The 26,443-nt window shown below is 40.2% G+C and overlaps 1 protein-coding gene across 1 annotated transcript in view; it reads right to left on the minus strand.

Annotated features, from left to right (window-relative positions):
* Positions 1-26,443, minus strand: part of MYH9 (myosin heavy chain 9) — a 72,085-nt gene that overhangs the window by 31,743 nt on the left and 13,899 nt on the right. The window contains exons 2-9 of the mRNA XM_064654962.1: positions 24,464-24,816; positions 19,114-19,270; positions 8,770-8,797; positions 8,095-8,188; positions 3,109-3,201; positions 2,362-2,425; positions 1,729-1,827; positions 719-862 (exon numbers count right to left, since the gene is read on the minus strand). Coding sequence (XP_064511032.1) covers positions 719-862; positions 1,729-1,827; positions 2,362-2,425; positions 3,109-3,201; positions 8,095-8,188; positions 8,770-8,797; positions 19,114-19,270; positions 24,464-24,796 — 1,012 coding nt within the window. The 5' untranslated portion in view covers positions 24,797-24,816. The remainder of the gene's footprint in view (positions 1-718; positions 863-1,728; positions 1,828-2,361; positions 2,426-3,108; positions 3,202-8,094; positions 8,189-8,769; positions 8,798-19,113; positions 19,271-24,463; positions 24,817-26,443) is intronic.

Genomic DNA, 26,443 nt, shown 5'->3' on the forward strand with positions numbered 1-26,443 from the left:
AGTTTTAGAAGACCATATACATTTGGAAAGTGAGATTTTACAGAACACTGGTTCTGAAACAGTGAGTCGGATCATGAAAGAGAGCACAGAGCGCTGGTGAATACATATCACTGCACTTTGTGCTGGCTGAATGCAATTCCATCTTCCCTGTCATGGAACTGTGCTCCCAGTATCAGACAATATTAATTTCTGATCAGCAGTTCAGTGTTAAGCTGGAAAGAAAGGCACTATGACCAGCCCATTCTCAAAGGACTAATCCAGCAGTGGTTGGATTAGATACTTTAAAGCCGCTGCTTAGGGATAGGGGGAGCACACAAGCCTTGCATTGCACAAGAGAATTGAGGGGATTCTTGTATCTTGGATGTGTCATTCATAAACTGGGTATACAGCCCTCAGACTGGGAACAAAAACAGCAAGAAGCATGTTTTTATTAGCTGCTTGACTCCTATAGTGAACTGTATAAACTGAAACTGTGCTGGTAGATCCAGAGGTGGGTCACTCCAAAGCCACTAAATTTTATTGCTTGCACACTGTTCACTTGGAGCACAGGAAGCAGGAATTAACACAAGCAAAACTAAACAAAAAAAAAAAATCTAAACAAAAAGCAAACAAATAAACTAAAAAAAAAAAACCCAAATCAAAATAAAAAAAGAACCTCAGAACAAAAGAGCTCCAGAGACACGATCTGTTCTCTCTTTTGTTCCTTGCATATTCATACCTATCTGCTCTTCATCTGGGATGCCCATGATCTTCATTGCCTCCATGGTCTCCAGAAACATGTCTTTGTCTTGCTGGCCTGGGATCGTAACATGCCCATTGGAAAGGAAGCGGTATTTGTTGTAAGGCTCCAGCAGCAGATCGTCTTAGGAAAGAATTGAGAAAGAAGTTACTATGTTTTTGTTTGTTTTAACAGACAACAAGCTACCACCAAGAAAAATTTCTGACTCTCATATACTACCAGGCACTGGATAAATCTGGGATTAAGCCCAGTTTTACTGCGGGCTGAACATTTAATGTATTTTAGATAAAATCAGAGGTTTTCTGTCTCATTTTTTTCTATTCCTTCCTCTGGACTACTCCACCAAAGCAGTGTCAATCATCATTATGCCCTAAGTCTATAAGAAGCAGGGATTAATTTGAAAGTAAATTTGCCTTTAATTTCAGATACCTCATTTGTTTCAAGTTAGATAAAAGTTAATATATAGCTCTTGAAACAGTAGCTACTATGAAAAGTCCTCTCCTTGTGTCCTTCCCTCCAGATCAATTTGCAGCTCTTGCATAACACAGACCCTGGTTACTAGGCTGACGTATTAAAGCTAGGTGTACTAGGATCCCAGACAGGTAGAGCTGCTTAGCTGCTTGCAGATTTGCTCCACTCAGTTAAACACTGAGTACATCCCTGTAGGACCATTCCTACACTAGAATAGTTTACATCATGCAAGACTAGACTAAACATGGGACAGTGATTTAGATAAGGAAGGGCGTAGAGTCATTGCTGGCACAGAGACAAGTGCAGGAAGGAACCAGAGAAGCAAGTTTTCAGGAACTCAGAAGTGCGGGGGGAGGGCAGATAGACGTATGAGTGCATGAAAGAAGTGGAGGAGAGCTGACCATATCTAAAAGGCCAAGACAAGGAACTGTGAAGGAACAGGTCCTAGTCTACAAGTGTTTTGAACCCTCTGTTGTTGTAATTATGGGATTCATTCATCACAACACAACCATACTTACTCTTCAAATGCTCCCCTGCCCCAGAGAGCAGGTAGTAAAAGATGTGGAAGGTTCTCTCCTCTTTGGCCTGGCGAATTGCACGTGACTTCTCCAGCAGATCTTCAGAGAGTCAAGGCATATGACAGGACATACAAATCACTTCCTATTCTATGGTAGGAGAAAAAACTCATAGTGCCTGACATTCTCCTCATGCCAATTGACAGGGGTATTGACTTAGCAATCATTATCAGTCAACAACCCCCTGTGCTTCTCGTCTTAGTTTTACTAGCCTCTAAATGATGACTGTGGTAAGAGAGACTTAACTGATAAAAAACCAGAAAAACAGTGGCCATCCATCCCCACTTGCCTTAGACAGAAGCGAGAATGACTTATTCCAAACCTATTCATATTACTGCAGTTTATGCTTGCATTTCAGTCCCTTAAGATTAGAATTCATTCATTCAGAAAATACCCCACCATGATCACAAAGGTCACAAACGACTATATGAGGAAACAGGAGACTACAACAGTGATCTTGCTAGCATAAATTTAGAGTGCTTCCTATTGCTTTCTCAACCAGATAAAGTCGAGAGTGCTAGGCGCCATTATCACGTGCCTTTAACTTCTTCTTTCAAGTGGTTACAGAAAGGATACAGGTCTCAATATTGGCTCCAACAATGTAGCCATTGACATCAAAGTTGATTCTGATGAATTTGCCCTAAGAGGAAAATAATAGCATTAAAATTAGTATTCATTCTATCTGGTAACACCAATAAACAAAAAAAGTAAACCTCCTGTTTTTAATCCAGGAAAGGAAACTCAGAACAGGTCAGGCAGGTTTTAGGCAAAACCTAAGGTCAGCCAATAGGCAATGCCTGCTGATCACAACAGCGATTTAACAACAAGACACCAAACACCTCCAGACATCTCTGACATTCCGGCAGTCTACAGTTCAAACTCACTCTGTTTCAATCTAGATTTCCTACAACCAGGGTCCCTTCAGTTTCACATGTTATCTAGACAGTTCCACCTCCTTCAGTGTTAGCTTCAACCATTTTCAGTTAGCTCCAGCTCCCCCACCTGCCCTCTCAGATGTTGCCCATTGCTGTCCAGAGCAAGCAAAATAAGGAACAGTATTTGCTCTCCAGGATAAAACTGACTAATTACTTACAATAAAAATCAGCATAAGTGATCCTGGCATAGGCTCTCGTTTCTTCATTCTAGAGACCTAACTGATCTATTCTGGATAATTGACTGAATGAAATTGACTTCCCAGATTAATTTGAAGGAATCACTCACAGACAGTTATCCTGTCCCTGACAGCAATTCATCAAAAAGCAGAACAAGTCTTCCTCTGGAAAGTACAGAATACGGGCACTCATGACAGACAGTAATACTCACGAATCTTGAGGAGTTGTCGTTCTTGACTGTCTTGGCATTTCCAAAGGCCTCCAGGATGGGATTAGCCTGGAGCAACTGCCTCTCAAGTTCTCCCTAGAGAAAAATCCAAAATTAATAAAGTAGGTAGCAGTTCATTGCATTAACCTTGGGTCAAACCAGCGCTGCAGTTTCAATTCACACTAGTTGGCATCTGCTGTAGAGAAGCCATATTAAACCTTAGGAGATGATCACTTAAACCTTCGAAGGAGACTCATTAGTTATCTGGGTGAAACAGAAACAGTCACAAATATGGCCTTATTCCCTTCCTCAACACAAGCACATCGCAGTGCTGTCTTTCTGTTAACAAGAAGCCCTTCAAAGCCATTGGCTGTAACATCCCGCAGACTTCCCAGGATTAAAGTGAAACACCATACCATCCAAGACCAGGCCCTCATCCCAGAAGTGTACTGCCATATAGGCTGGAAGAGTGAGGAAAATCCTGTCTTGCTACTTAAAGACAGCTCTGAATGCTGCTAGTAATAGTTAGTCTGAAAAGGCCTAATGTTTTATAAAAACCAAACAGAAGGCAAAAATGCTTGCACTTTTGTAAGAGTCTACATCTTCCAAAATACAAACAAGGAAAAACCTCCTTTGTAAGGAGGCACACACAAAAAAGAGAATTAGTGGTATCCCACAAACTGCATGATTGCTTGCATTCTGCTGCCATATTCACACACTCCTCCCCTCAAGGAACACAAAATGCTGGAATTGTAGAAATTCAGAACCTTTATCCCTGCCAAGTACTAGACCACTGCAGCATATTCACCTTTCCCTGCAGGCTCTAGATGTATCCCTGCCTGTTGTAAAAATTACTTGTCCTCTGTGCTAAAAGCATGGAGTTCTATATATTTCAAGATCACCTAAAAAGCCTCTGGAGACAGAAAATTACAGTTTAGATTAATGTTTCTCTTTTTAGCAGTTATCAGTAAGTACTCAAGACTGCCTGTGCATAACAGATGGAAATGAAGTTTGATTTGTGAGAACTGGAATTTATGGGAAAACTATTTAAGGTTATTTCTAAAGGAAAATTGTTCCCATTTGTTCTCAAAGACAGATTAGTTCTTACACGGTGTCTCTAAAAATACATGCAATAAAAAAAAGTGGAAGATATATGAGAAACTGTACAATGAACTACAAGTCTTTACTTTTTACTTCCACAATCATTTCACTTCATGCTTGCAAAGTGCAGAGCCAAACAAGACCCTCACCCCCTACAGAACTGTGCAAGTACAGAAGGGGCAGCTGCTGCAAACACCTTCATTCACTGTCAAGTATCTACAACTAGGGGCTTAGCCCTGGTAAGGGAACCTGAGCTGGGACATCAGCACAGACCCAGAATGTGGCACTGTGAGGAGAAAACCTTGAAACTAGGGTTCAGTCCTTGAAACTGTGTGGCAGTCACATTTCCCCTTGTGTTCTGGCACATTTATTGAAGTTGGAGTGCTCTTCCCTCACCCCATTCCTCTTCCCCATCCTGCAGTGAAGTCCTAGACCTTTGTTTGTGACTGCAATCTATTACTATTCAAGTGAGAGATGACAGCAACATAGCATTTAAACCCAATGGAACAAGAAAGGAAGAGAAATCAGGCTTTGATAACAGATCTATTTTAATTATTTGGCTAAAAATAAAACCAAGGTCATACTTAGCTACACAAAGATCAGAAGTTTATGGAAATCCATACTATTGTGCCTCCTGTTATTTAGTACCTCAGGAAAAAGTGTCACTGGTTTCAAGGTGGTGTTGATAAACTGTGGGCTAGAGGCGCTTATGTCTCTTTAACACCAAGGTAGCAATAGGCATAGTGAATGACAGCTCAGGCTCACAACAGCTACAGGGAGAGGAAAAGGCTGAAGAGTTGGTTAAGTCAGTGAGCCCTCCTGACCTGCCATAGCACCATGATACAGTGGGAAAAATCGAGTTCTTAGCATGCCACAGCAATGGCACATAAGATTAAGTGTCTACAATCACCGTATCCATTCCTCACTAGCACGCTTTGTTTAAAAGTCAATTTCATCATGTTTAAAATTTAAAAAAGGTTTTTGGGTGGAGTTTGTTGGGGTTTTTTACCTTAAATTTTGATGGCTACCTTCCACTGATGGAAGATACTTCATTGTTATTTATATAACGGGTATTTTGCAAAGCAAAACCTGTACAACACAGACCTGTCCATCATAAGCTTTCTAGAAATTCTAAGGTTCCTATCATTAAGACGCTGCCAATTTTCTTGCACCTGTAATTGCCATTCCTTGACCTGAAACAGATTTGTTTAATACTTGGCGTGCATTTGAAGTATGTACTATATTCCTCATGAAAACAGAAGCTGTAAAAGCCATCGGATCTGTTACCCTGTGGCTGGGCAGTGTCCAACACTCTTCTATTTCTACTGCTCTGAAGTTACAACACCAATTTAAAGCAACTAAAATCCTTGACATCTACCTTGTACTCTGAATTTTTTGCATCTCATACACTTTCTGGAAAATTTTGTATGCAAGGTAGAACTTCTGCCAGTCATTTATTCTTCAGAAAGTATAGAGAAAGGCATCCAGAAATCACAGCTACCTGTAACAGCATGGTAACAGAGGGTATTTGGGCTGTTTGGTTTATTGGAGTTTCTTGTTGCTTTGTTTTTTACACTTCAGGGATTTGCTTTTGTATTCTTCTCCACAGTCATGGGAGAGATTATCAAATAACTGAATCCCAACAACAGTGGCTGGACATGGAAAGAAGAAACGTCATCAGTAACTTAACCTTTGTTACAAATATTTAAATAGATTTAGTACACCCCCAAAGGAGCCTTAATGTGCTTAGTAGTCACACCATGCAGGTAGAAGCTATTTAGCTGAATATACTAATGCACTGGAAAAGAATGGTGGAATGCATCACTACCTCCAAAATGAGTGAGCTAGAGCTGAAGAATATGCTTTATAAATCTGATTTTGTTCTGATACTTGGTAAAACAGGGGTTTACATCCCAAACTTCTATAGGTGACAGTCAAGAAACCTTCATGGTAAATAAAGCACCACTACTCTCTATAATATCATTGTTTATGTTTCATGCCTAGTCTTGCAGCATAAAGGTTCAACATTATCATATCTTAATTAAAGACAAAGAATCTGCCATGACCAGTATACTTGAGATCATCAAAAAATTAAACGTATTCAATTTCATGAACTCTTATACTCTGGTTACAAGTTTGCTTTGTAAAGAGTTTTTGCAGAGAGCACTCTACCGATTAACATTCAAAGACTCCAGCTCTAAATCCCCTCTGCTAAGGCCAGTTTAGTCACAAAGCTGGAACAAAATGTGAGCTGCAAGACTTTTTGGAAAAAATCAAAACTTACGGGAAAAAATTAAATATCAAACTTGGGCAAATCACCAACCAGTCCAACTGGTCCTGACCTGCTTTGGTGGTTCAAATTTTGCTCAAGGACAAGCAGTGGAAGAATACTTAACTCAACCCCATGATTCTATTTTCCACACTTAAAAAAAGAAAAAAGGAGAATGTTTCTAAATACGGCTACTGACAGACCATGGAAAAAGCCTTCATATGTCTGAAAGTTTGGCACATGGAACATTTTTTTTTGGTTGGATTCCAGAAGTTAGTTACTACTGTGTGCGTGCACACACAGTGTGCCTGCATGCAGAGATGCCTTCTTATTTATATACTCTACACACATAAGACATGCCAACACTGTAAACTAGTATGGGAAAACTCTTATGTAGAGATATAGTGGACACACTTGGCACCTGGCTTTCATTACACAGCTCACCAGTGAACATTTCCAGTGTGTTCAGCTCTGGCTAACAAGCCCACAGTCCTGGAACACCCGGTCTGCAGAGCAGCCTTCCCTGTGACCTTTCTTTGCAACCCACAGCCACAACTCACTGCAAGGAATAGAAAGCTAAATGCTTCAACTACATTAATCTTACTAGGAACACACACACATTGTATGCTTCAGGTTCTAGTAAAGCCTTGTCCAGTCCTATTGTCCTGGATGAATACTTCTCAAATGGTATATCTCAGAAAACCCTGCAAGAAAAACTTTAAATGCAAACTAGTATTGAGCACACAAGTATTCTTGATATCACTACAGTCTCCAATTGAACATCCTTACAAAAAAATTACTGTGCACCACACAAAAAAAAATAAAAATTGTGAATTGTCTATGGATTTGTTTTAGCTGCAGAAAGTGATATTGGTGTGGAGTGAAAAGCTGCTCAAAAAAATCACACAATGGGACAGAAAATGCATTCCTGGTGCAGAACGTGCAGTAAACGTGCAGCTCACCTACGAGGATACAACTGAAGAATTCGGCAATAGTCCATCGGGGGAGAGGGAGGGGAAAAAAATATAAGTGAGACATCTTTAAAGTCCTCCCACCATCATCACCACCCTCCTTTCATGTGCTGCTAACACTTGGCTGTTTTCCCCCCTTCTAATGTTTTTGTAAAATGTCTAAGTTTTCAGCTGATGTCCACTAGCCTATCACTGTATTCTCCAGTTTTGAGACAGTATATATAATAGCCAGACCTAATCTTTGATGGTACAGAAGAAAGGAGACAAATCCTCCATGGACAGATCAGTTTTAAACTGCCTAGACTGGTTATAAGCAATACATCCATGTGAAAAGATCAGTACAGGTGATGCTTCACTTACAGCAGCTCTTGCCAATGCACTTGCCCATGAATCCAAGAGGTTGTGGATGAGCTTATCCCCACTGTAGCTCCATTGAATCAAAGGAATTATGACTTTAAAAGTTTGTAAAAAATGGCAAGCTAGGGAAAACTGTTCACTGTTTCATAGTTCACTGTCCTCCTCAGTCCCCTGATAGATGTTAATACCTAAGCTTCTACAGAGCAATATGGTTTTTACCAGCATCAGCCAACACATACTTATTGTCCAAAGTCAGCACAGCAATAAAACGTCAGTAAACCTAGGTCTTACCTGGTCTTTTTTAGACTTGTGTGAGGAAGCAACATGAGCCAGATACTGAATGACCTTCTTGGTGTTCTCTGTTTTACCAGCTCCTGATTCACCTCTGTAAAGAAAATATGCAGTTCATTCAGAAACAAGAGGTAGGGGGACATATTTATACTTCTAACCCCAAAAGGGCTACAGACATTTTTAACTGCATTCTGGCCATTGCAGCACCTCCCTCAAAAGGAGAAAAAGCTGGACTGCAGTTGTACCCTCAGCCAGTTTGCAGCTGGGTGCAGGTTCCACATGTAAGCAGGACTGAGGGCCAATCAATTTTACTGTGTCTAGAAGAGAAATTGCTGTATCAAGAGTATCTGTTACTCTATCAGCCTCAGCAGTATGAATGAACTTAAACATTACAGCTGCATCAAATCTGAAGGACCACTCGAAGCCTTTTCCATTGACAAAGCTGTATTACTTCAGTAGTTTGAGCACAGGGGCTGTTTCAAAACCACCCTTCTTCCACTTATTTTGCAGAAAGAATTATATATTGGAGGAACTGTAGTGGGACCCTCCTTGACTCTCCATTATTACCTGATTTTGTAAGCCTACTACCAGCACTCAAAATTAAGAGTCCTTCAGCCAAGAACATAAAAACACAAGCTTTGACATGCAGACAAGCTGGCAACTGTAAATACTCACGTGCAAAGGATGGACTGATCCTCTCGATCTAGAATAAAATATAAAAAAGTAGTCAGACTAGGACTCTAAAACTGAATTTCTCTGACAGAATGAAATCAATATCAAAGACAAAACCAGACACTGACAAGTATCTTTAGAAACATGGCCAGGTAACCTCCTCTCTGGCAAAAGACTCCAACCTCCTACCATATGCCAAAGGATAATGGCACCAAAGCAGTTTAGTTTTCTTCATCCAGAAAGATTATTTGCATTACAATTTTTCTACAAACAATACAGAAGTCTCCCACTGAATGTTTCTTTACCATAGAGCTACAGTTTGATGTGCATCTCCTTGTTCTTCAGCCGCCTTGCCCTTATTATACTGGGCCCATACTGACTTACCAAAGTTATCAGCAGAGCAGTGAAAATGGAAGGGGGAGAGGGGGAAGTGGGACAGCAACTGTTACAAATCCTAAAGTGCCAAAGACTCATATCAAACAGAGGCTTTCACTCCAAAACAAACACTGGAAGCTCAGTGAGAAATATTCGTTACTTATTTTGTACAGAATGGACTCAAAAACTATGACACTAAGCAGCAGCTTACATCCTATACAGCTCATTGTTTGTGGGACCAACCCCTATTGTATTAACACAGCAGCTGGTAACAGCAGAAACCTTTTCTTCTTCATGTTTACATACCACCACACATACTAATGCCTGTGTTCAGTTCCCATCTGTGGATGATATCTTTCCAGTTACAGAACTTAACTCACCCAGCCTATTCACCACTATCTTCTCCCACATCTTTTAATCTCCTTTCAGCTTCCACCTATGATTCCACTTCCTTATGCACACTCCTGACTAGTCCTTCCACCATGCCTTCATTCCACAGCTCCTGCACCATTTCTTTGTGAACACACTCCCCTGATTCCCCCTTGTTTCACCTTTCATTTACCCCTCTACCCTGTGCCCACTTGGCCCCCCAGGTTGCATCCCATTCCTTCTCCACAGCACCAGGAACGAGCTGGGAGCACTGGGCAGACTGGAGAGTGCCTGTACCTATACCAGAACAGCCTTAGTGGCTTGTAGTGATCACAAGGGCAGCAAGACCTGTTCAAACATGGAACAAACAGGCACAGCAAGTCATTCACTGACAGTCCACAAGAGCCATTGGGGCACTCACAGAACACACTGTGCCACCAAACTCAAAATCCCCACTAGGCTGTGGCTTTTTTTGTTTTGTTTCATTTTAGGTGTTTGTCTGTTTTCAAATCAAGACCGGAGGACTGTCAGATCATCCAGTTTGAGAAGCTCAGTAATACAGCAGCGGTTAGATTTCATTCAGTTATCTCCACTTTTCTTTTTCCGCCAAGTCCCAATTTTGCATTGGGCTGAGGTCTAATTTGTGAAGAGAGAAAAAGCAAGCTTCAAACATCCATAAGTATACAATTCACTGCTCTAATACATTATTTCAGCAATTGGTAACCTTTGTCAGTTATGTTGATGTTTGTGACTGTCTCCATATTTTAGCTACTGGCTCTTTCTAATCCTTTTTCCCATAGCTTAGAGAAATCAAGTGCACTCATTATTCTTCCCACCACAGAGTACTTAGACGATATAATTAAGTCACCATTCAAGTTGTTTTGTGCAAGATAAAGAGATTGAGCTGTAATTAGGGAAGGCTTTCTAGTGTGATAGATTTCAAGTACCTGAAACCACTTTCTATACCCTTAAATACCGCTGTTGCAAGAGAATTTAGCATTTCAGTTTTAACATCAAGAATGCCATATTCATCAAGAAAAATCTTCTAAAAACTCAGTTTATAAAGAGAGGAGTATCGCTAGCCTGTGGACATATTTTTATGGAATAAAGAAAGCTGGTAAGCCGGCCAAATTTGCGATTCCATCTTCTCTTAAATTATTCTGAAACCAATAATGAAAGCATTAGGTTCACATGCTACAGATACACAACTCCTGCTCTTAAGCTTCTTTACTGGAAACTGATTGTATGTAGATAAGCAAAAAAAAAGAGAGAAAAATAATCTGCTCTTTTCCTGCTAACACTCAGAATGTTACCTGTCATTACCCTGCTAATGTTCTCAGAAAGAGCTGATCAGCCCCAAGTCTGGAAGAAAGCAAGCAGAAGAAAATCACTACTCAAACGGTTTTGGCCTGGCAGATTCTTAAGCCTTCAAAGCTAGATGCTGCTGCTTTACTTGCATTGCATATTCATTTTTTCAAGTGTTGAATTTAATTCACTGTCTTTGAGACATGTACCCCTTTTGTTGAGGGACAGGGCAAGAGTAGAGGTTAGCCAGCTTCAAAAGCCCCACACATTCAAGGTTCCCAGTGGGTCAAGGGCTCAGAAGGCGCATGCCAGCCCTCTGCATGACTGGGCACTTTGAGGGTGGATCAGGGGAATAACTAATGACTCATTTATGGATTGCCTAAGGAAATGTATTCTTGGGTAGTGCAACACCTAGGTACAATCCTCCATTGCAAAGCAGCTATGTGAAAGGACAAGACTGTGCCTCTGAGTAACATTTGACTTTCAAAAGCTTGACTATAAACAAGCAGTCCACTTGTCTAAGAAAATATACTTGCATTCAGGTACTACAGAGGCTCTTCTAAGAAGTCAATTTGAGAGAAAGAAAAAAAACATTTAAAAAGATAACTCTAAGGAAGGTGCTCCTTACTCCTGGTAGCCAGCTCTGATCCTGGAATATGAGCTGGGGCTTCTTAAACAGGCAGTGGAGCCCCAAGCACTTGAATAGCACATGCCTTCCCATTCCCTCTCCTCCAGATGATCCAGTAAAAGAGTACTGGTAGGCAGACGGATAAACTGACTGCCCAACAGAAAAAGAGATGATCAACATCAAATGAAACCAAGAAGCTCTTTGGCACTGAACACTTCTTGATCATGCCAAGTTTTGTTATACTTAGTTGAGAAGTTCTTTCAAGCCTCATTCCAGTGAGGCAAGGTAACAACAGCACCCTGAAGTGATCCTAGGAAGTCTCAAAGGGGCAAGCACAGGATTTTTCCCTGCCTCAACACAGAGCAAGGTGTTGAAAGGTGCTCAGGCAGGAAAAGTCACAGACAGTGCTCAAAATCCTCTTGGCACAGTATTCCTCCCCCAACATACCTTCCTGGTGGCCCACTGCAGCTGCCTTAGTCACCTCTGCTTTAAGTCAGCAGGAACGTACCTGCGAGTGCAGGCAAGTCACCGGGAGCGTGCAGACACTGCCATAAAAGGCAACATTCCTGTTTGCAATCCGGGGGAAATTCTTTCCCAGGACTGCAAAGCAGCAGTCATTGGGATAGCTGGAATTCTTCTAATTGTGTACAGACAGACAACTCAAATAATGTGTTGAGCAACAGGAAACTGGAGCCGACCAAAGGGCCAAAGAGCTAATGCATACAAAGCATAACTCTCAGATACAATTTCAGTTAAGAATTGTTTAAAATGCCAATAATCATTCTCCATACCATGCTGACTTGAGCCATCATGAATCAGAATTCAGTTGTCCAGGCAAGAGGCCACCTCCACCTCATTTTAAAAAAAAAAAAAAAACCCAAGCATTCAACATGGGCGTTCTGCACAACTTCAGTCAGCACTTGCCTGTATTTTACTGTCAGTTGTGCAAGCAACCTACTCAGCAAAAGAGAATGTGCTGGGTACAATAAACTCAGTTGCTTATAATAACACAATCAAGAAATGCCTGATTAAAAGAAATCTGCATCTGCTTTTCAATCCTAAACAGAGTTACTTATTAAAAATAATCCAGAATAACAACTCATTAGTTAATTATAGCAACAGTTCTGTATTTCAAACCAGCTGACAAGGAAAGCTTTTTATCTAGGCTCTTCTTCAGCTCTCATCACCATAGTATTCAAGTGATCATAAGATGCAGCAGCCTCAAGCATCCAGAAATTCAGGAAGTAAAACATCCTTTAATTTTAAACTGTACAGCAGTATTGTATAATAAGATCAGTAGTTTAATTTTACTATGTAAAAAAACCCATAATATCTAACTCATTCTTGACTTTCTTTAGTCCAAGAATAAAAGACTGCATCTTAGACAGGTGACTGCTTCAGCATATACTAAAAACTTAATTAAACCAAAATTTGTTTTCACAAGAGGAAAGGAACTTCTTGTACAAAGAAAGTCCTCAACCAAATATTCTAGTGCAAAACAACAAATCTGAATGAATGCTGAATTGCTGTGGTCAAATATATTGGCATAACTGATAAATTAATGCAGCTCCAAACTCCTGACTTCTGTTTTTAAATGTTTTGGGATGGGAGAGGAAAAAGGTTGGAAGGCTAGAAGAGAATATGCAATTTAAGCTCTCCATCTCAGTTACAGAACATCCTACCAGGCCTTTATCACCCACTTCCTCTGCATGAGTGACTCCCGTTTCAGGCCTGTTCATCTCCATAAAAGGAGAAGTATATAGCATTCACACAATGGTGACATCATCTCTCCAGCTAAGAGGAAGTGGAGCTGAAAGGCAAAGGCTTGGCTTGCAGTCCCCTGCCTATAGCTGACTCATTAAGGCTAAAAGCTTAACCATAGCTCGATGGTAACACCCACCTCCTAACCACGGAGCATCTGGCAGGATGGAGCAGCCTGGCCCTCCTAATTCCTGTTACTACACTGCTCCGCCAGCATCCTGGGGAATGCCTGCAGCCCAACTTAGCCAACTGGCTGGCCAACCAACTTACAGAGTTGACCTAAAGCAAGAATTAGTCTTAAATGCATCTAAGTGCTTCAATCATACAGTATTTTCAGGTTCTTATTGCCTCCTCAAATTTCCCTTCCAACATCAACATAATTTTACAACCCATGTCCTTTCCTTGGGGCTCTTGACACAGGAGGAACCCCAGGCCCCTAACACACTGTGCTACACAGAACAACCCCACTGGCATCAGATCTAATCAAATGTGTTCATTGTGGTGCTTTAACCTATATGCTGGTTTGAGCAAGATCAAAAACACTCCAGGGGAACACCAGAACAGAGCCTGAGAGCCTGTTTTTGCATTATCATTTAAGGAATGCATTATAGAGAGCTTTCAAAATGCTAATAAACTATCATCAAGTACAAAAAGAAAAAAAAGAAAGAGAAAAGAAAAATCAAATGAAGGACAAACACAGCATATTCAAGATAGCTCTCAACAACAGAAAAGATGTTAAAAAAAAGATGGTTAAAAAAAAAAAGAAAAAAACCCACTTGAGTTGGCAGGAACTCTGCAGTGCCAAGATCCAGCTCTGCATTAGCTGAAGTTTGAGGACAGCCACAAGGAGAAAAATAAGTTTCATTTGAAAAATGAAATATATCCTACTGGGTCAAATGCAAATATTTATTCCCCCAAGATATTTTGGACTAGAGCCCATATCCCTTTCTCTAGCACTCCTTAACTGAATCTGGAGATGGCAGAAAACAAGTTAGGCTGTAATTTTAGGTTACACAAATGTTTATGAAGTTCTGACAGAAAAGAAAAACTGGTATACAGCCTGCAAAAGCTCAGGCAGCTCATGATACTAAAACAGTGAACTGCAGGGAGACTGACAGCAGGGGCTGGACCATTACATAAGTGACTGCCAGGGAGCTCCTGCTCTGGTTTACAGGAATGAACTGAAAAGGGTGTGGTAGCTACTAAAAAACAAGTGGGCAACGGATTCATTTTTAGCTCCTTGTTCTATTGGAAACCGCATTTTGAGACACAGATTTTGAGAGCTGTATTTAGAAATCTCAAGTAATTCAAAGCACGTAAAACATTTCTTAAGAAAATGAGAAACTACATACATATTTTCTCACTATTTGTATCCAGACACCATCAAAATGAATATTCTCCGCAATTAGTATCCAAATTTAATGTTGCCCTTTGCATCAGAAATGTGGACAAATCTTGGAAACAAACTAGAGACACTACAGTCCATATTCTTTTGTGTTTAGTGGAAACAGAACTAGACCTTTACATGCAACTTGAAAGAGACATCTGTGCCTCTACATAATCTGAGCAGGTCTGAATTGATGAGCACTCACAGAATCTCATACAGAAGAGAAAGAGACACTTTGAGACAGTGTATTATGCAGTGCAGCACAGCAGACCAGTGCTAAGAAGCAACCTGAGAAATTACTTGGCAGCAAGCAAGTTAAAACAGAAGTGTTCTGCTAGCTCAGAAACTTAAACAGATATGCAAACATTTAAGAATTACAAACAAAACTCTTGAAGGTCTCTGTTCTATAGAAGCAGATCTACAGGACTGCCTGTAGTGAAAATCACAACTGGTCCCGAGGTGCATGAGGATCTACAGTGGCAAGCGATTTGTCTTAAAACACTTCACACTGTGTTTCGTCCCTTAGTATAACAAGGCACCAAAAAATGAGATTACTGTGCTTCAGGATTTTTTGTTTTAAACACCAAACCCAGAGACTACCTAACACCCAAGTGAACACCAGCAAGGTGCTGGTTGCACAGGCTCCTTTGCAGACTAATCCATCAAGGTCAAGGAGGGTTTAACCACTGTACAATGATTTTCAGAGGTTTGTTAGGTGAAATGTTAGGAGCTCCCAAAAAAATGTGGAGAAAACTGGGTAAGAAAAGAGACAGAGTATGTTCATTAGCTATGTGCTGCCTATTCCCTCTCCTACTTATCTCTTCATTGAACAGGATGAGCTTCGTAGACCAGAATAACCATACTGACCTAATCTATTACAGAAGTTTCAGATACTTTTCAGGGCATTAAAACCAAAACCATGCTCCAGATACCAATGACATTTCTAGCTTCTATCACTATTTGACACAGAAAATTCCCTGCATGGGTTCCAAACAGACAAATGGGTGCTGTTTAACAGTTTTAAAGTATGTTTTTCTAAATTGAGGCCCTGGAGACTATGAAATGAGGTAAAGGATGTACCTCTTCAGTATACATCTGCTGCCTTAAAATAATGATTTATTTGCTCAAGACATCTCTCCACTTACAGGCACCGTGCTTCAATTATCAGCATCAGAAGACTAACTCTTCTGAAAGTAGATTTGAGATTTCTGGCATCCAGGTTACCCAGGGAGCAGAAACATTAAGACAAATGGTTGTTTTCTTTAAAAGCAAAAATGTTACGCTTTTTTCAGAGTTCTGCTCTTGAAGCACAGTCTCTCCAAGTACCATGCAGCAAAGTAATGTTCTCACCTCATTTCTGAGAGTCAAAGTCTTGGGTCAGAGAAAAAAAACAAAACCAACAACAAACAACCTACTTTGAACAAATTCTCCTCCATTTTATTGCTTCAAGAAAGTACTTCTGGGAAAATTAACAAAAAGCAATACAATCTCTTAGAATATCTAAGTGACACATGACACTTCTGTCAGTGGAGTAACCAGCAGACACAAAAAGAGGACCAAGCTCACCCACAGTGTATCAGCACAGATGCCTGAAAAGGGTTAAATAGTTTCTGGATTAGCAGAGGCTGGAACAAAGCTCTCATCTTCCTCTCCCCTTCCCAATTCCTTTCCTGATGAACCAGCCCTTTGAAAGGGCTGCTTACTCCAATACCATAAACTGACTGAAAACCAACAACAACAACAAAAAAAATCAGAGTCCAAATCAATTAACAAAAAAAGCTTTTGCACTCTGTCAGCTTAAGAGATAACTATACCCCATGCTGACAGAAGTCAGAGCCAACAGCTTGCTATCCTTCTTCAGGCCATGAAGGATGCCCAGTCTTCAGGGCTCTGAAAGTAACCTAGGGAAGGCAGCCTAATCCTAAATGCCTCTGGCTCATGTGGAGCACCCGACCCTTTCATCTTCTATTCTCTGTACAGATTCCTGCCATACCACCGGCTGCTGCACCACCGCTGAGCAAAATGAGAAAGTGGAATAGGAATGCTGCTTTCCACTGCCCTAGAGGCTGGCCAGGACCAGAGACATACTGCAACAACATACTCTCCGTCACCCCCAGTAGCAGACATTGGAATGCTACTGCTACCCTTTGCAACAAGAAAATAAGGCAGCAAATAACCCTAAAACAATCTCTAGGAGTCTTGTTAGCACACATAGGCTACACATAGCACACATGTGAAGCCACAAAGAAAAATCCTTCCAAACCTAGTTAAAAAGGTCAAAGCAGGCTAGTTCAAAAGCTAACTGAGAATGATATTCACAACCAACAAGCATTCCAAAAAGTCAGCAACGAGGTATCTCAAACTAGGCAAAGAAGAGCTGGGGTAAACCTCTTGACTATCAATACTGCTGAGAATACTGCACAGCTAGAATTGTTCTGGGAAAGGCAAACACTCCAGCAGAGCTCATAGCAACTTTCCTATACTTGGAACACAGAGGCAGGGCTGCCATTCTGCTTTGTACAATAAAGCAAGTCAAGTCTGGGATTTCCAAATTTTAGACATGGTTCAAGCAGTGGTCTGATGGAGACATCTTCTCTTTTCAACAGCAAAGAAAGCATCCATGTAGATTAATCACTAGCTCTGAACCACCATTAGACCAGGGGAGGTCACTCATCTCTTGTTGCAGAATTGCACTGCTTGGATATCTTCTGCCACATAATGATATACCTGGCAGAGATGAAGGACAAGATGCATGCACATGCAGTTTCAAATGGTTTGACTGTTGTCTATAAAAGAAAAGGACTTCTTCAGTCTCCTTACAACAATGCCAAAGAAACCATTTCTGATTCTATATAGAAAAGATTTCTTTTTAGGGAACAATAACTTTGGTACAATTAAGTCAATAGCTTGTTTAAGAAAAATGCAAGTTAGTACTTGAGCTGACAATGAGAGGGTAAGAGAGAGAAGGAAGCAATAAGGGATGAAGTTTATGGCCAACATTCTGCCATGTGTAGTACAGGTGGAGCTTCTCTTCTTGTCCTTCATGGCAGACCCAGTCTTTTTCTGAGGGAAATGAGGTCCTATATAGGTCCAGGTTCACAGGTTTTTTTCTTCTGGATACAGCACTCATTTCACAGTAACACACCAGCAGTATAGCTGTATTTTGTCAAGACCTGCCACATCTTCAATAAATCACCATCAGTACTGTGCCAACAGACCACTGCAGCATGTCTGTATGCTCATCCCTCCCCACCTCGGGCTTTTACAAATACAGATTTACTGATCCATCTTGTTAGCTCAGCCCTGTGCTCTGCTCTGCATGGCACCATGCTTTAGCAACCTTTCATAGCCTTCTCCACACAAAGTTTGTTTGAAGCCACTAGAACAGGTAGGATGGAGATTTTCTTGTCCCCTTCCCACTCTGGGAACCTATATTACTACAGTCCTCCTGTGCTTGGCGGTGCAAGTGGTAGTGAGGGCAGGTGAAAAGCAGAACTCTAAAACTGAGTCTAATGAGAATTTTAAAGCATAATTTTATTATATCTGGCCGTTGTTGAAAAATGTGAAGCTAATGACAAGACCTAGGAGAGACAAACACCTTAATCACTTCTAGTCATCAAAAATTAAAGGAGTACTTACATTCATACAAGTCACGACAAATCAAACTGTCCATTACACCCTTTAAACCCTACAAAACATGCTTCTTCATAAAACCCATCGACAAACAGGAAGAAAAGCACAAAATACCTCCACACCTGAACACTCTCCAAGCATGCAAACACAAGCACTGACTCTGTAAAAGATCCCCTCTCAGAATGAGGGATATGCACAGGATATTCAGAGCTCCATATTTAAAAGTTCTCAAGTGACAAACAAGCTGCAGATAGTATATACGGTTCTCTAATTCTCAGCTGTATATGTGAGGGTGGGGGTGAAATAGGTCAATCTGCTTGCTGTCTTTTATTCCATGAAAAGTCAACAGATGTACTTAATATTTCCTGATGGGAAGTTTTATTTTTACCAGAATAAGAATGTAACCAAACAACTCTCAATCAGTAAAACTACCACTGACCATCACACCTAAAAATATTAAGCTTGTTTCGCCCAACTAGATTGTACAACTGGATTTTAAGCTGGCTTTTGTTAAAAGCCTCTATCAATCAATACATCTGCCTGCCCACCTATAGCTATCTTGATCTATAAGCTCATCACCAAGAGGGAAAATTTGCTACCTCAGTTCTGCTTGCTTCTCTGAACGCTGTGCATTCACACCAACTTGTTCTTCATGTCAAATTTAGCTCTAACCAGACTCTTTGTAAGGTTCTTCAATCCATTAGAGCAGGACAAAGGTTTTCACCTGAACACAAAAGGTGGTACCAAGTAGGTGTCAGGTGTCTGTAAGCAAGGACAGAGTGGGCAACAATGTCTTTTGATAGCAGTGAGTTGTTGTTCTTCTACAGTGTTCTGACTGCAACCTTGATTTGGGATTTCAACAAGAGTCATTATCTCAGTCAGCACTTACCTTGCATCATACTCCTGTAGGCTGTGTCTGTGATGGCATAGATATGAGGGGGCATCTCATGTCTCTTTTTGCCTTTGTACATCTCCACTATTTCTTCTGAGTATATGGGCAGGTTCTTGTAAGGGTTGATTACCACACAGAACAGGCCTGAGTAGGTCTGGAAAGAAAACGCCCCAGCAAATAAAGACAAGAATTAAATGTTGTATAGTTGCATATTTTAACAGTATATTGCTTGAAAAAACAAACAAACTGAACAGTGCTTTTTTAAATACTTCTTCCAGTGATGCCACGTGGGATGCTTCCCACTACGCAATATTAGAATCTGAGCAACACCTAAAGTCATATCAACTTGACCAATACTCAACTTTTCCAGGTATGCACAGAGCATCAACTGACACATTAGTCACATTGATGTGACTGGCCTGCTCCTTGGCTAACTAATAGTCCACTAGGACTGGCTTTTCTTCCTTTCAAGGTTCCTATATTCAGGTCAAGTGCCATTTTATTGTATAAGGTAGGTGCTCAGCTCCTAGAAGCACACATTTTATTATGTTCTGCCTCATGTTTGCTATGGATTTATCTAGTAATTGATCAACTACAACACAATAACACTTCAAGCCAAAATAGTTACTAAAATTAAAATTAGACCAGTGTACTCCTGAAAGGTTTTCAAGGCCACTGGACTAGGCCAAATTCAGTGCTACCCTGTTCTGAACAGGAAGCTGGATTAGATGGCCTCCTGAAGACTCTTCCAGCCTGAACACTTTCCTGATTTACAATGTAATGAGTATGACTCAAACTAGATTCAAACCATTAGGTCATTAATGTCGTAGAGTCAGCAACATTTACTGAAGTTTACTTCTAATTAATTTCAAATGGTTAATTCATTGATCTATGACAGCAAACCTCGATTTCTCAATTGGTTTCCACTGGCTTAAATTATACAATTCTAATGGAATACAACTGACAAAATACTTCCAGTGAAAATATTAAGCTTTTTTTAAAAAAAGGAAAAAAACAAAACTCTGAGATTTGAATACCTGAAAGAAAAAGCCCAACCAACTTTGTACTCGCAAAGGAAATAGGAGAAGCAGAGACTTCTTGGATATCTCCTAGATATTCTAAGAATAGCATTCCAAGCCTTGCTCCTGGGATTTAGAGCTATCCTACTTCCCTGTCAACTTCAGAAGCAGCTGTTTGAAACATCTGGAGATGAACAGTTTTCTACAGCAACTTGCACTGCTACCAGAAGAGAGTACCTTTGGCACTTTTTATTTCTACTGTCAACATCTCTTCTATTGTTTGCTCAATGAAGAAAGAGTGCTTCGGAGTGGTAAAGAGTTCTCCACAAGGAGCACAGAGAGTACTTAATCAGATTTAGCTCCTTAGCTAGATAAAGGTAAGGATTAGACTGCACTGATCAGAAGGGTGAAAATAGCATCTACCCCACAGTTTATGGTCTTATATCTAAAGTTTCTACATGATGGCTTAATGTTAAGTAACTAGTTCACCCTTCTATGCAGTAGATTCAGATATAGTTTTCACTCAAAATTTTTTATAGATAGTTAAGGTTCCTTTTCCATACCCCAAAATAAACTATCAGGATGTTTCCAGACTTACTCTTTTTCTTTTTCCTCTTTTTTCACTCATTTTTTAAAAATATTTGAGCAATATTTGAATGGCTTACAGAAAATACTAAATCTCTTTCCAAAGTGGAAAACCATGAAAGTTGGCTAAAAACCTTTTGGCATAGTACTTCTAAAGTTCCAGAAGCTAAACTTCCATGAGACATTCTAGTCAGGTTAGGTTTCAGGTAGTGCTGGAAGGGAACAGTTTAAGGGATTTACAGAACCAACCTGGCAATTCTAGTTCCTTTTGCCTCAGCCTTAGCTCTCCATCAAGTCCAACGGTACTCGTACAGTACAGAGTATCAGCTGAAAGTCTGGGTCATACTTTCCTGACCTTTGACTTGTGGAAGACAGAGCAGCGCCAAGAGGTAGAAAGGAGTCAAGGCAAGAGTAGCATGTTCACAGTACACACAGTACAAGTCCACAGGGAACATTAAGTTTTCGTGTCTGTATTTGTGTGACCCTTCACGGCTGTGTTTGCTGACAAATCAGAACTGCTGCTTTTCAGGTAAGTATAGTGCAAAGGTCTGAAGCAATCTTACAGATGAGAGCAACAGTTTGGAAAACGAAAGACATTCCTTTCACTTAGAGTGATGAAGCCATGAAGCAATTATGCAGGAAGAAGCCACCACTCTCTTCCAGCATTCTGGCTGCCAGGAGAAATACCTAAGGGAAGTTTCCACGCAGTATAATGATCTCAGATGTATGAGGTGATATTTTTGTTTAATAAAGAGAAACAACTAATCATGGCTGGGATAGGTAACTGAGTGAGACCACCATGTCACAACTGCTGGTCAAGCCCATTGACAGAGTTTTATAGGAAGCAAGTTGAGCTGTATGGAGCAGAAGCTGCCAGCCCTACCACAGAAACGACAAGAGTCATCTTCATCCTGCTGAAGTAATGACTTATATGCATAAATCCCTGAATTGAACCCAAGGTTCCAGTTTAAAGGCTCACCTATCATAAGCATAGCTGGCTTGGAAATCCGTACTTTGTCTCAAACATTGCTATCTAAAAATAGAATTCTGGCATTACTTTTCACTAACTATTTCAAGTGACACACAGGTCACTAACTGGAATTAGTTTCATTTCTCTAATGGTTAAACTAGCTCTGAAGAGTTTAAAGGACCATCTACAGCACAACACAAAGTTGACAGCATTAGAAAGTTTATTTTCCAGCAACTGTTAATTTGAATAAAATAACTGGAATGTGTAAGGTTGAGTTTTGAGTTTCACACTGAATACAAACAGGGCAGTTCAGGTAAGCAACACAAAAGCTGACAATGACCTTCTGATAAAGGATTCCGAATAGAAAGGGTTAATAGAAAGCCAGTCTACTAGCAAATCACCTCAGTGCAGAACCAATCTACACATGGAAACAGCACACTGGTGTCAGACTCAAGCTCTTAGTTCTCGAACTGTTTGACACTCCTTGCCTGCACCAACGATAAGATTTCTCCCTTCCTTTTACAGGATGGAAAGACGGAAAAATGAAGTTTAAAAAAAAATCTGACATGCAGCCCTGATGGCAAATGAGAGAGAAAGGACAAGAGCAGAACTAAATTATGCTTATGATCCTCCCAGAGACATTTATGCTAGAGATGCATTGTGTGTACTCCCTTTCTTCAGGCGGATTAATGATCAACTAACAGCCACTCCAATGAAAGTATTTTAAGCCTTCACATTAATCTCCTGACTTGCTGAGAACTGCTGACAGGTGAGATCAGTCCATTTCACAAGTGCACAGAAACACAGTTTTGGCAAGACTAGGATTCTGTAATAGGGAATTACTATGCTAGGTTTTCTTGGGTGAAGGGTGTGGGGATTTTTGAATACTTCTTACAATCCAGTTAGAAGAACTCACTTTATTACAGTCACAGACTACGTCAGAAATCTCAGAGGATATCTTGCAAGATATGTGAAACAGCCCATTGCACAGTGTGCAGCAGACTGAGATACCGCTGAATTATTTTCAACAACTTACTATATAAACTAGCAATGTTTCCTATTCTAAAAATGTTACACACGATCTTACACATCACATTTCATCTCAATACCAAGATTATTTCCTCTGAGAACAGATTTTGACCAATAATAGGAGGCGTTAACCACAAGAATAATTACATGCATTAACCTCCAATCACATTAGCTCTCAAATTCTGACATCAGACAGTGGGAGTCAGACTAAATTTATATCAGCCCTGCATCTTTTAGATGTTCTTTGATAATTTCTTCAAGAGTCAACTCTATGCCTTCATGCCACTCCAGAAGAGCAGCGGTCACAGAACTAGTCAGTCATGAGTTTCTCACTTGTGTTCATACTCCTCAACTTGGAAGGCAACAGTCCACAAAGGTTCCTACCCAAGATGTACAGCTAGAGTGAATTCCTGCTATGTGGTGTCTTAGATAACATTAGTCCCTATTAGGGCAGAAGAGAACATCTACAGATTCTACATAAGATGACTACATGAAAGACTATAGCCCTAAGGGGATGATAAAGTAGTAAGCATTCAAAAAAACCATCCCAAACATACAAAAAGATATTGCAGAGTTTTTACTTATGTTGTCTTCTCCATATGACAAGAGAATCAGCTTTTAAGTTTTGGAAGCACAAGAAGTGGTGGGGGGAAACCTAGACAAAATTTCTTTGAGGATCCTATTAATATACATGTTTACATGAGGAATTTACTCTTTAGTACAATGTATTTTACTAGATCTTCTAATATACTGTGAAGATGATTTCATACTGCCTAAAAGTACTGAATATCCAGTACTTCTCACAATTCCACCTCAAGAAGTCCCATTTCAATCCTGTAAGCAGAGGCTAGTCTGAAAATGAACAAACCAAGATACACTAATTCCTGTTTTAACCAGTCACTGCACCCAAATTTTACATTACCACTGGGTTTAATAATTCATTCTATGACTGCAGAGTATTAATACAGATTATCACAACCAACATCTGCTGGTTAAACATAGGCAATAGGAAGAGAAAAATCAGAAGGGAACTGAAGAACCAGATCAAGGTTCCAAAGTCTCCTTCCCCACCTTTCCCTGTTTATTGCCGTCGGTACTCAGTGAAGTGGCTGCTGCCTGCTTCATCGGGTATAACCGTTGGTCCCATAAATGGTACCTTTGTCATTTACACAGCAGTAAGAAGCAGGGATCTCTGCTCTTGTCCATTTGGGGGCAGAAGGAAAGGGAAACATTTCCTATCTGTAAGCACATGCAAGCACATATGTTCCTTCTCTGACAAGACAATCTGAGATCCAGAATTTTTATAACACAAAGCTTGGCATTAGCATTCTTCCCCACTGAAGCTCCAGATATGGAAAACATAATTCAAACACTGGGTGTATTAGAACTGTGTTTTTATTATTATTTAGTTCAGTTCAGATCAGACTCCCTGCCTACCACTATCCAACTGCTCTTGCTTCTTGCTAAAAGAAAGTTCAAAGGCATTCAAAACACCCTGCAAACAAAGACATTAAAACATTAAAGGTAAATTTACCATAGCATTCCTTGAAAGCTTCAATATTAATAGCGGGGGGTTGGCACAGTTTAGTGAAAAAATTGTAAGTAGAGGGAAGAAGCTAAGTCACACAGGAGTTGAGATAGGGGCAATGAAAGGTTAACATACATATTTAGGAGCAAAGTGATTACAGTAAGTTCACACAGTATGTAATCAAGAACTCTCACCCCAATAGACAAGATTACTTACATAGATCAGTCCTGAGTAGTATCTCTCCTTCAAGTTGTGAAGCACAGAAGCTTCATTCAGGCACGTCAGCTCTGCCATATCTTCTACTTTAGAGAATTTCGGGGGGTTCATCTTCTGGATGTCATCCTTATTTACTTTCACTTTCTTCCCATTCTCTGCCAGTTCCACGATAGCTTCATCTCCTACTTCTTCCTTCAGGCTAGCTGCCTCAAACCCATTCTTCTCTGAAGGAACCCATACCAGCTTCTTAGCTGCCCAGTCAGCCTGAGTCAAGGGGTTATTAATGATGTTTTTGTCCACATAAAGGTACTTATCTGCATCTCTTTGCGCCATTGTGGTTTACAACTGGGGACCTGTGAAGAGAAGGAGAAAAAAAAAGGATATTTTTAAAGCCTCAAGTTGCCTTGCAAATTCCTAGTGGCAGACAGGCACATGCTAAGTACTCTGAATCGCTGGTCATCAGAGCATGCCTCCCCCTCCTTTAGTTTCATGTTAGTAAGCACTGCTAAAGTTGTCAAACTTCCAATAAGGTCAAGGTTTTGCTTGCCAAGAGGATGAAAAAAACCCAACTAGCAAGCAGTTTTAAAAAAAACCCCTACAACACAACACTGACCGTTAAGCATTTGGAAGCCATTATTTGGCAGAAAAGAGAAAGCACATTAAAGTGCCAAGTACCAAACAATTTGTGCCAATCCTCATAGCATCAGACACTATGTCAGTAACATTCAGGTCAAGATTAGCTCTTCACTGCTCTACTTGGTAGAGATATTAGCTCAGAAATATAATCATAAATGTTTAATCAACACTTTTACTTTGTATCTCCTTCTTCTGATAAGCTATAAATCAAATACCATAACTTGTTAGAAATGCCAACTACCAGTCTAGACAATGAGGCACACTTCACTTCTAAAAGATAGCAATAATTTGAGGACACCAGTTAAGACTGATGTTAGATACTTTCCATCACCAGCTTAGTAGTAATACCCAGCCCACCAGTTTCTTTCTTTTTTTTCTACATAACGTTCAGTAGGAAAACCCTTCAAGAGAGTAACAGAATAAATCTGTGTTCAGGAAATTTTACAGCTGAAAATCCTCTAATGGGAGCCTTCTATGAAGCTGTGGTCAGACAGAGGAGAGAGTTCCACCCATACAAGAGGGAGACAGGCAGCATGCTCGAAAAATGGCACCCCAGATTCAGTGTTTCATCAAAACCAGAACACTACCGCCAGGGATTTTCCAGTTTATAAAGCAGCAATTTTATTAGTGCCATTCAGGAATTCTTTCAATCAGAAAAGGGCTGCATGCGTCAAGGCTCATTAACCATGTAACAGCAGCCTCTTTACAAGATCCCATAAACATAACTTCTTGGAGTCTTCCTCACAAAGATACCAGTGTCCTCAATATATGTTTTTCATAACTTGGATAGAAACTAGAGCTCTTTACCACCTAAAGAACAGGAAATGAAAGTATCAATACTCATGTCATAGAAGGCCGTTAGGATCTATAGGGTAACTTTTCTACTGAACATACCCATATATACAAACAATCCAGCAAATCAAATAAGTGAAGTTTGACTGGAGGTACTGCAGACAAAAAGGTATTGAAAGCAGGAGAGAAGCAGCTCAATTCCCAAAATATGCATGACAGTAACAATAGATGTTGAGTCCCAGCATTAGCAAGCAGTGAATGAAGCCAGAAAAACATCAGCTATAATAATGATGGGCACAAATGCCCACACCAGCCATTTGTAAGCATGTAGGGAAATTCCTTTCAACAAATGTATTACCGTAGGTGGGATGTAACTTTGTGTCAGACACTGTATGGTTAGCTGTATATTCACAGTCAAAAATTCTTTAGCAAATAAAGAGAAAATTACTCTATAAATAATCATTTCCTTTAGCTTGAGTTTAAAATCTGATCTAAGCCTTACAGGATATGCCAAACAGCTATCCCACACTTCACCTTGTCTTTCCTTGCCCA

This window comes from Pseudopipra pipra, chromosome 5 (assembly GCF_036250125.1).
Source record: "Pseudopipra pipra isolate bDixPip1 chromosome 5, bDixPip1.hap1, whole genome shotgun sequence".
NCBI lineage: Eukaryota > Metazoa > Chordata > Aves > Passeriformes > Pipridae > Pseudopipra > Pseudopipra pipra.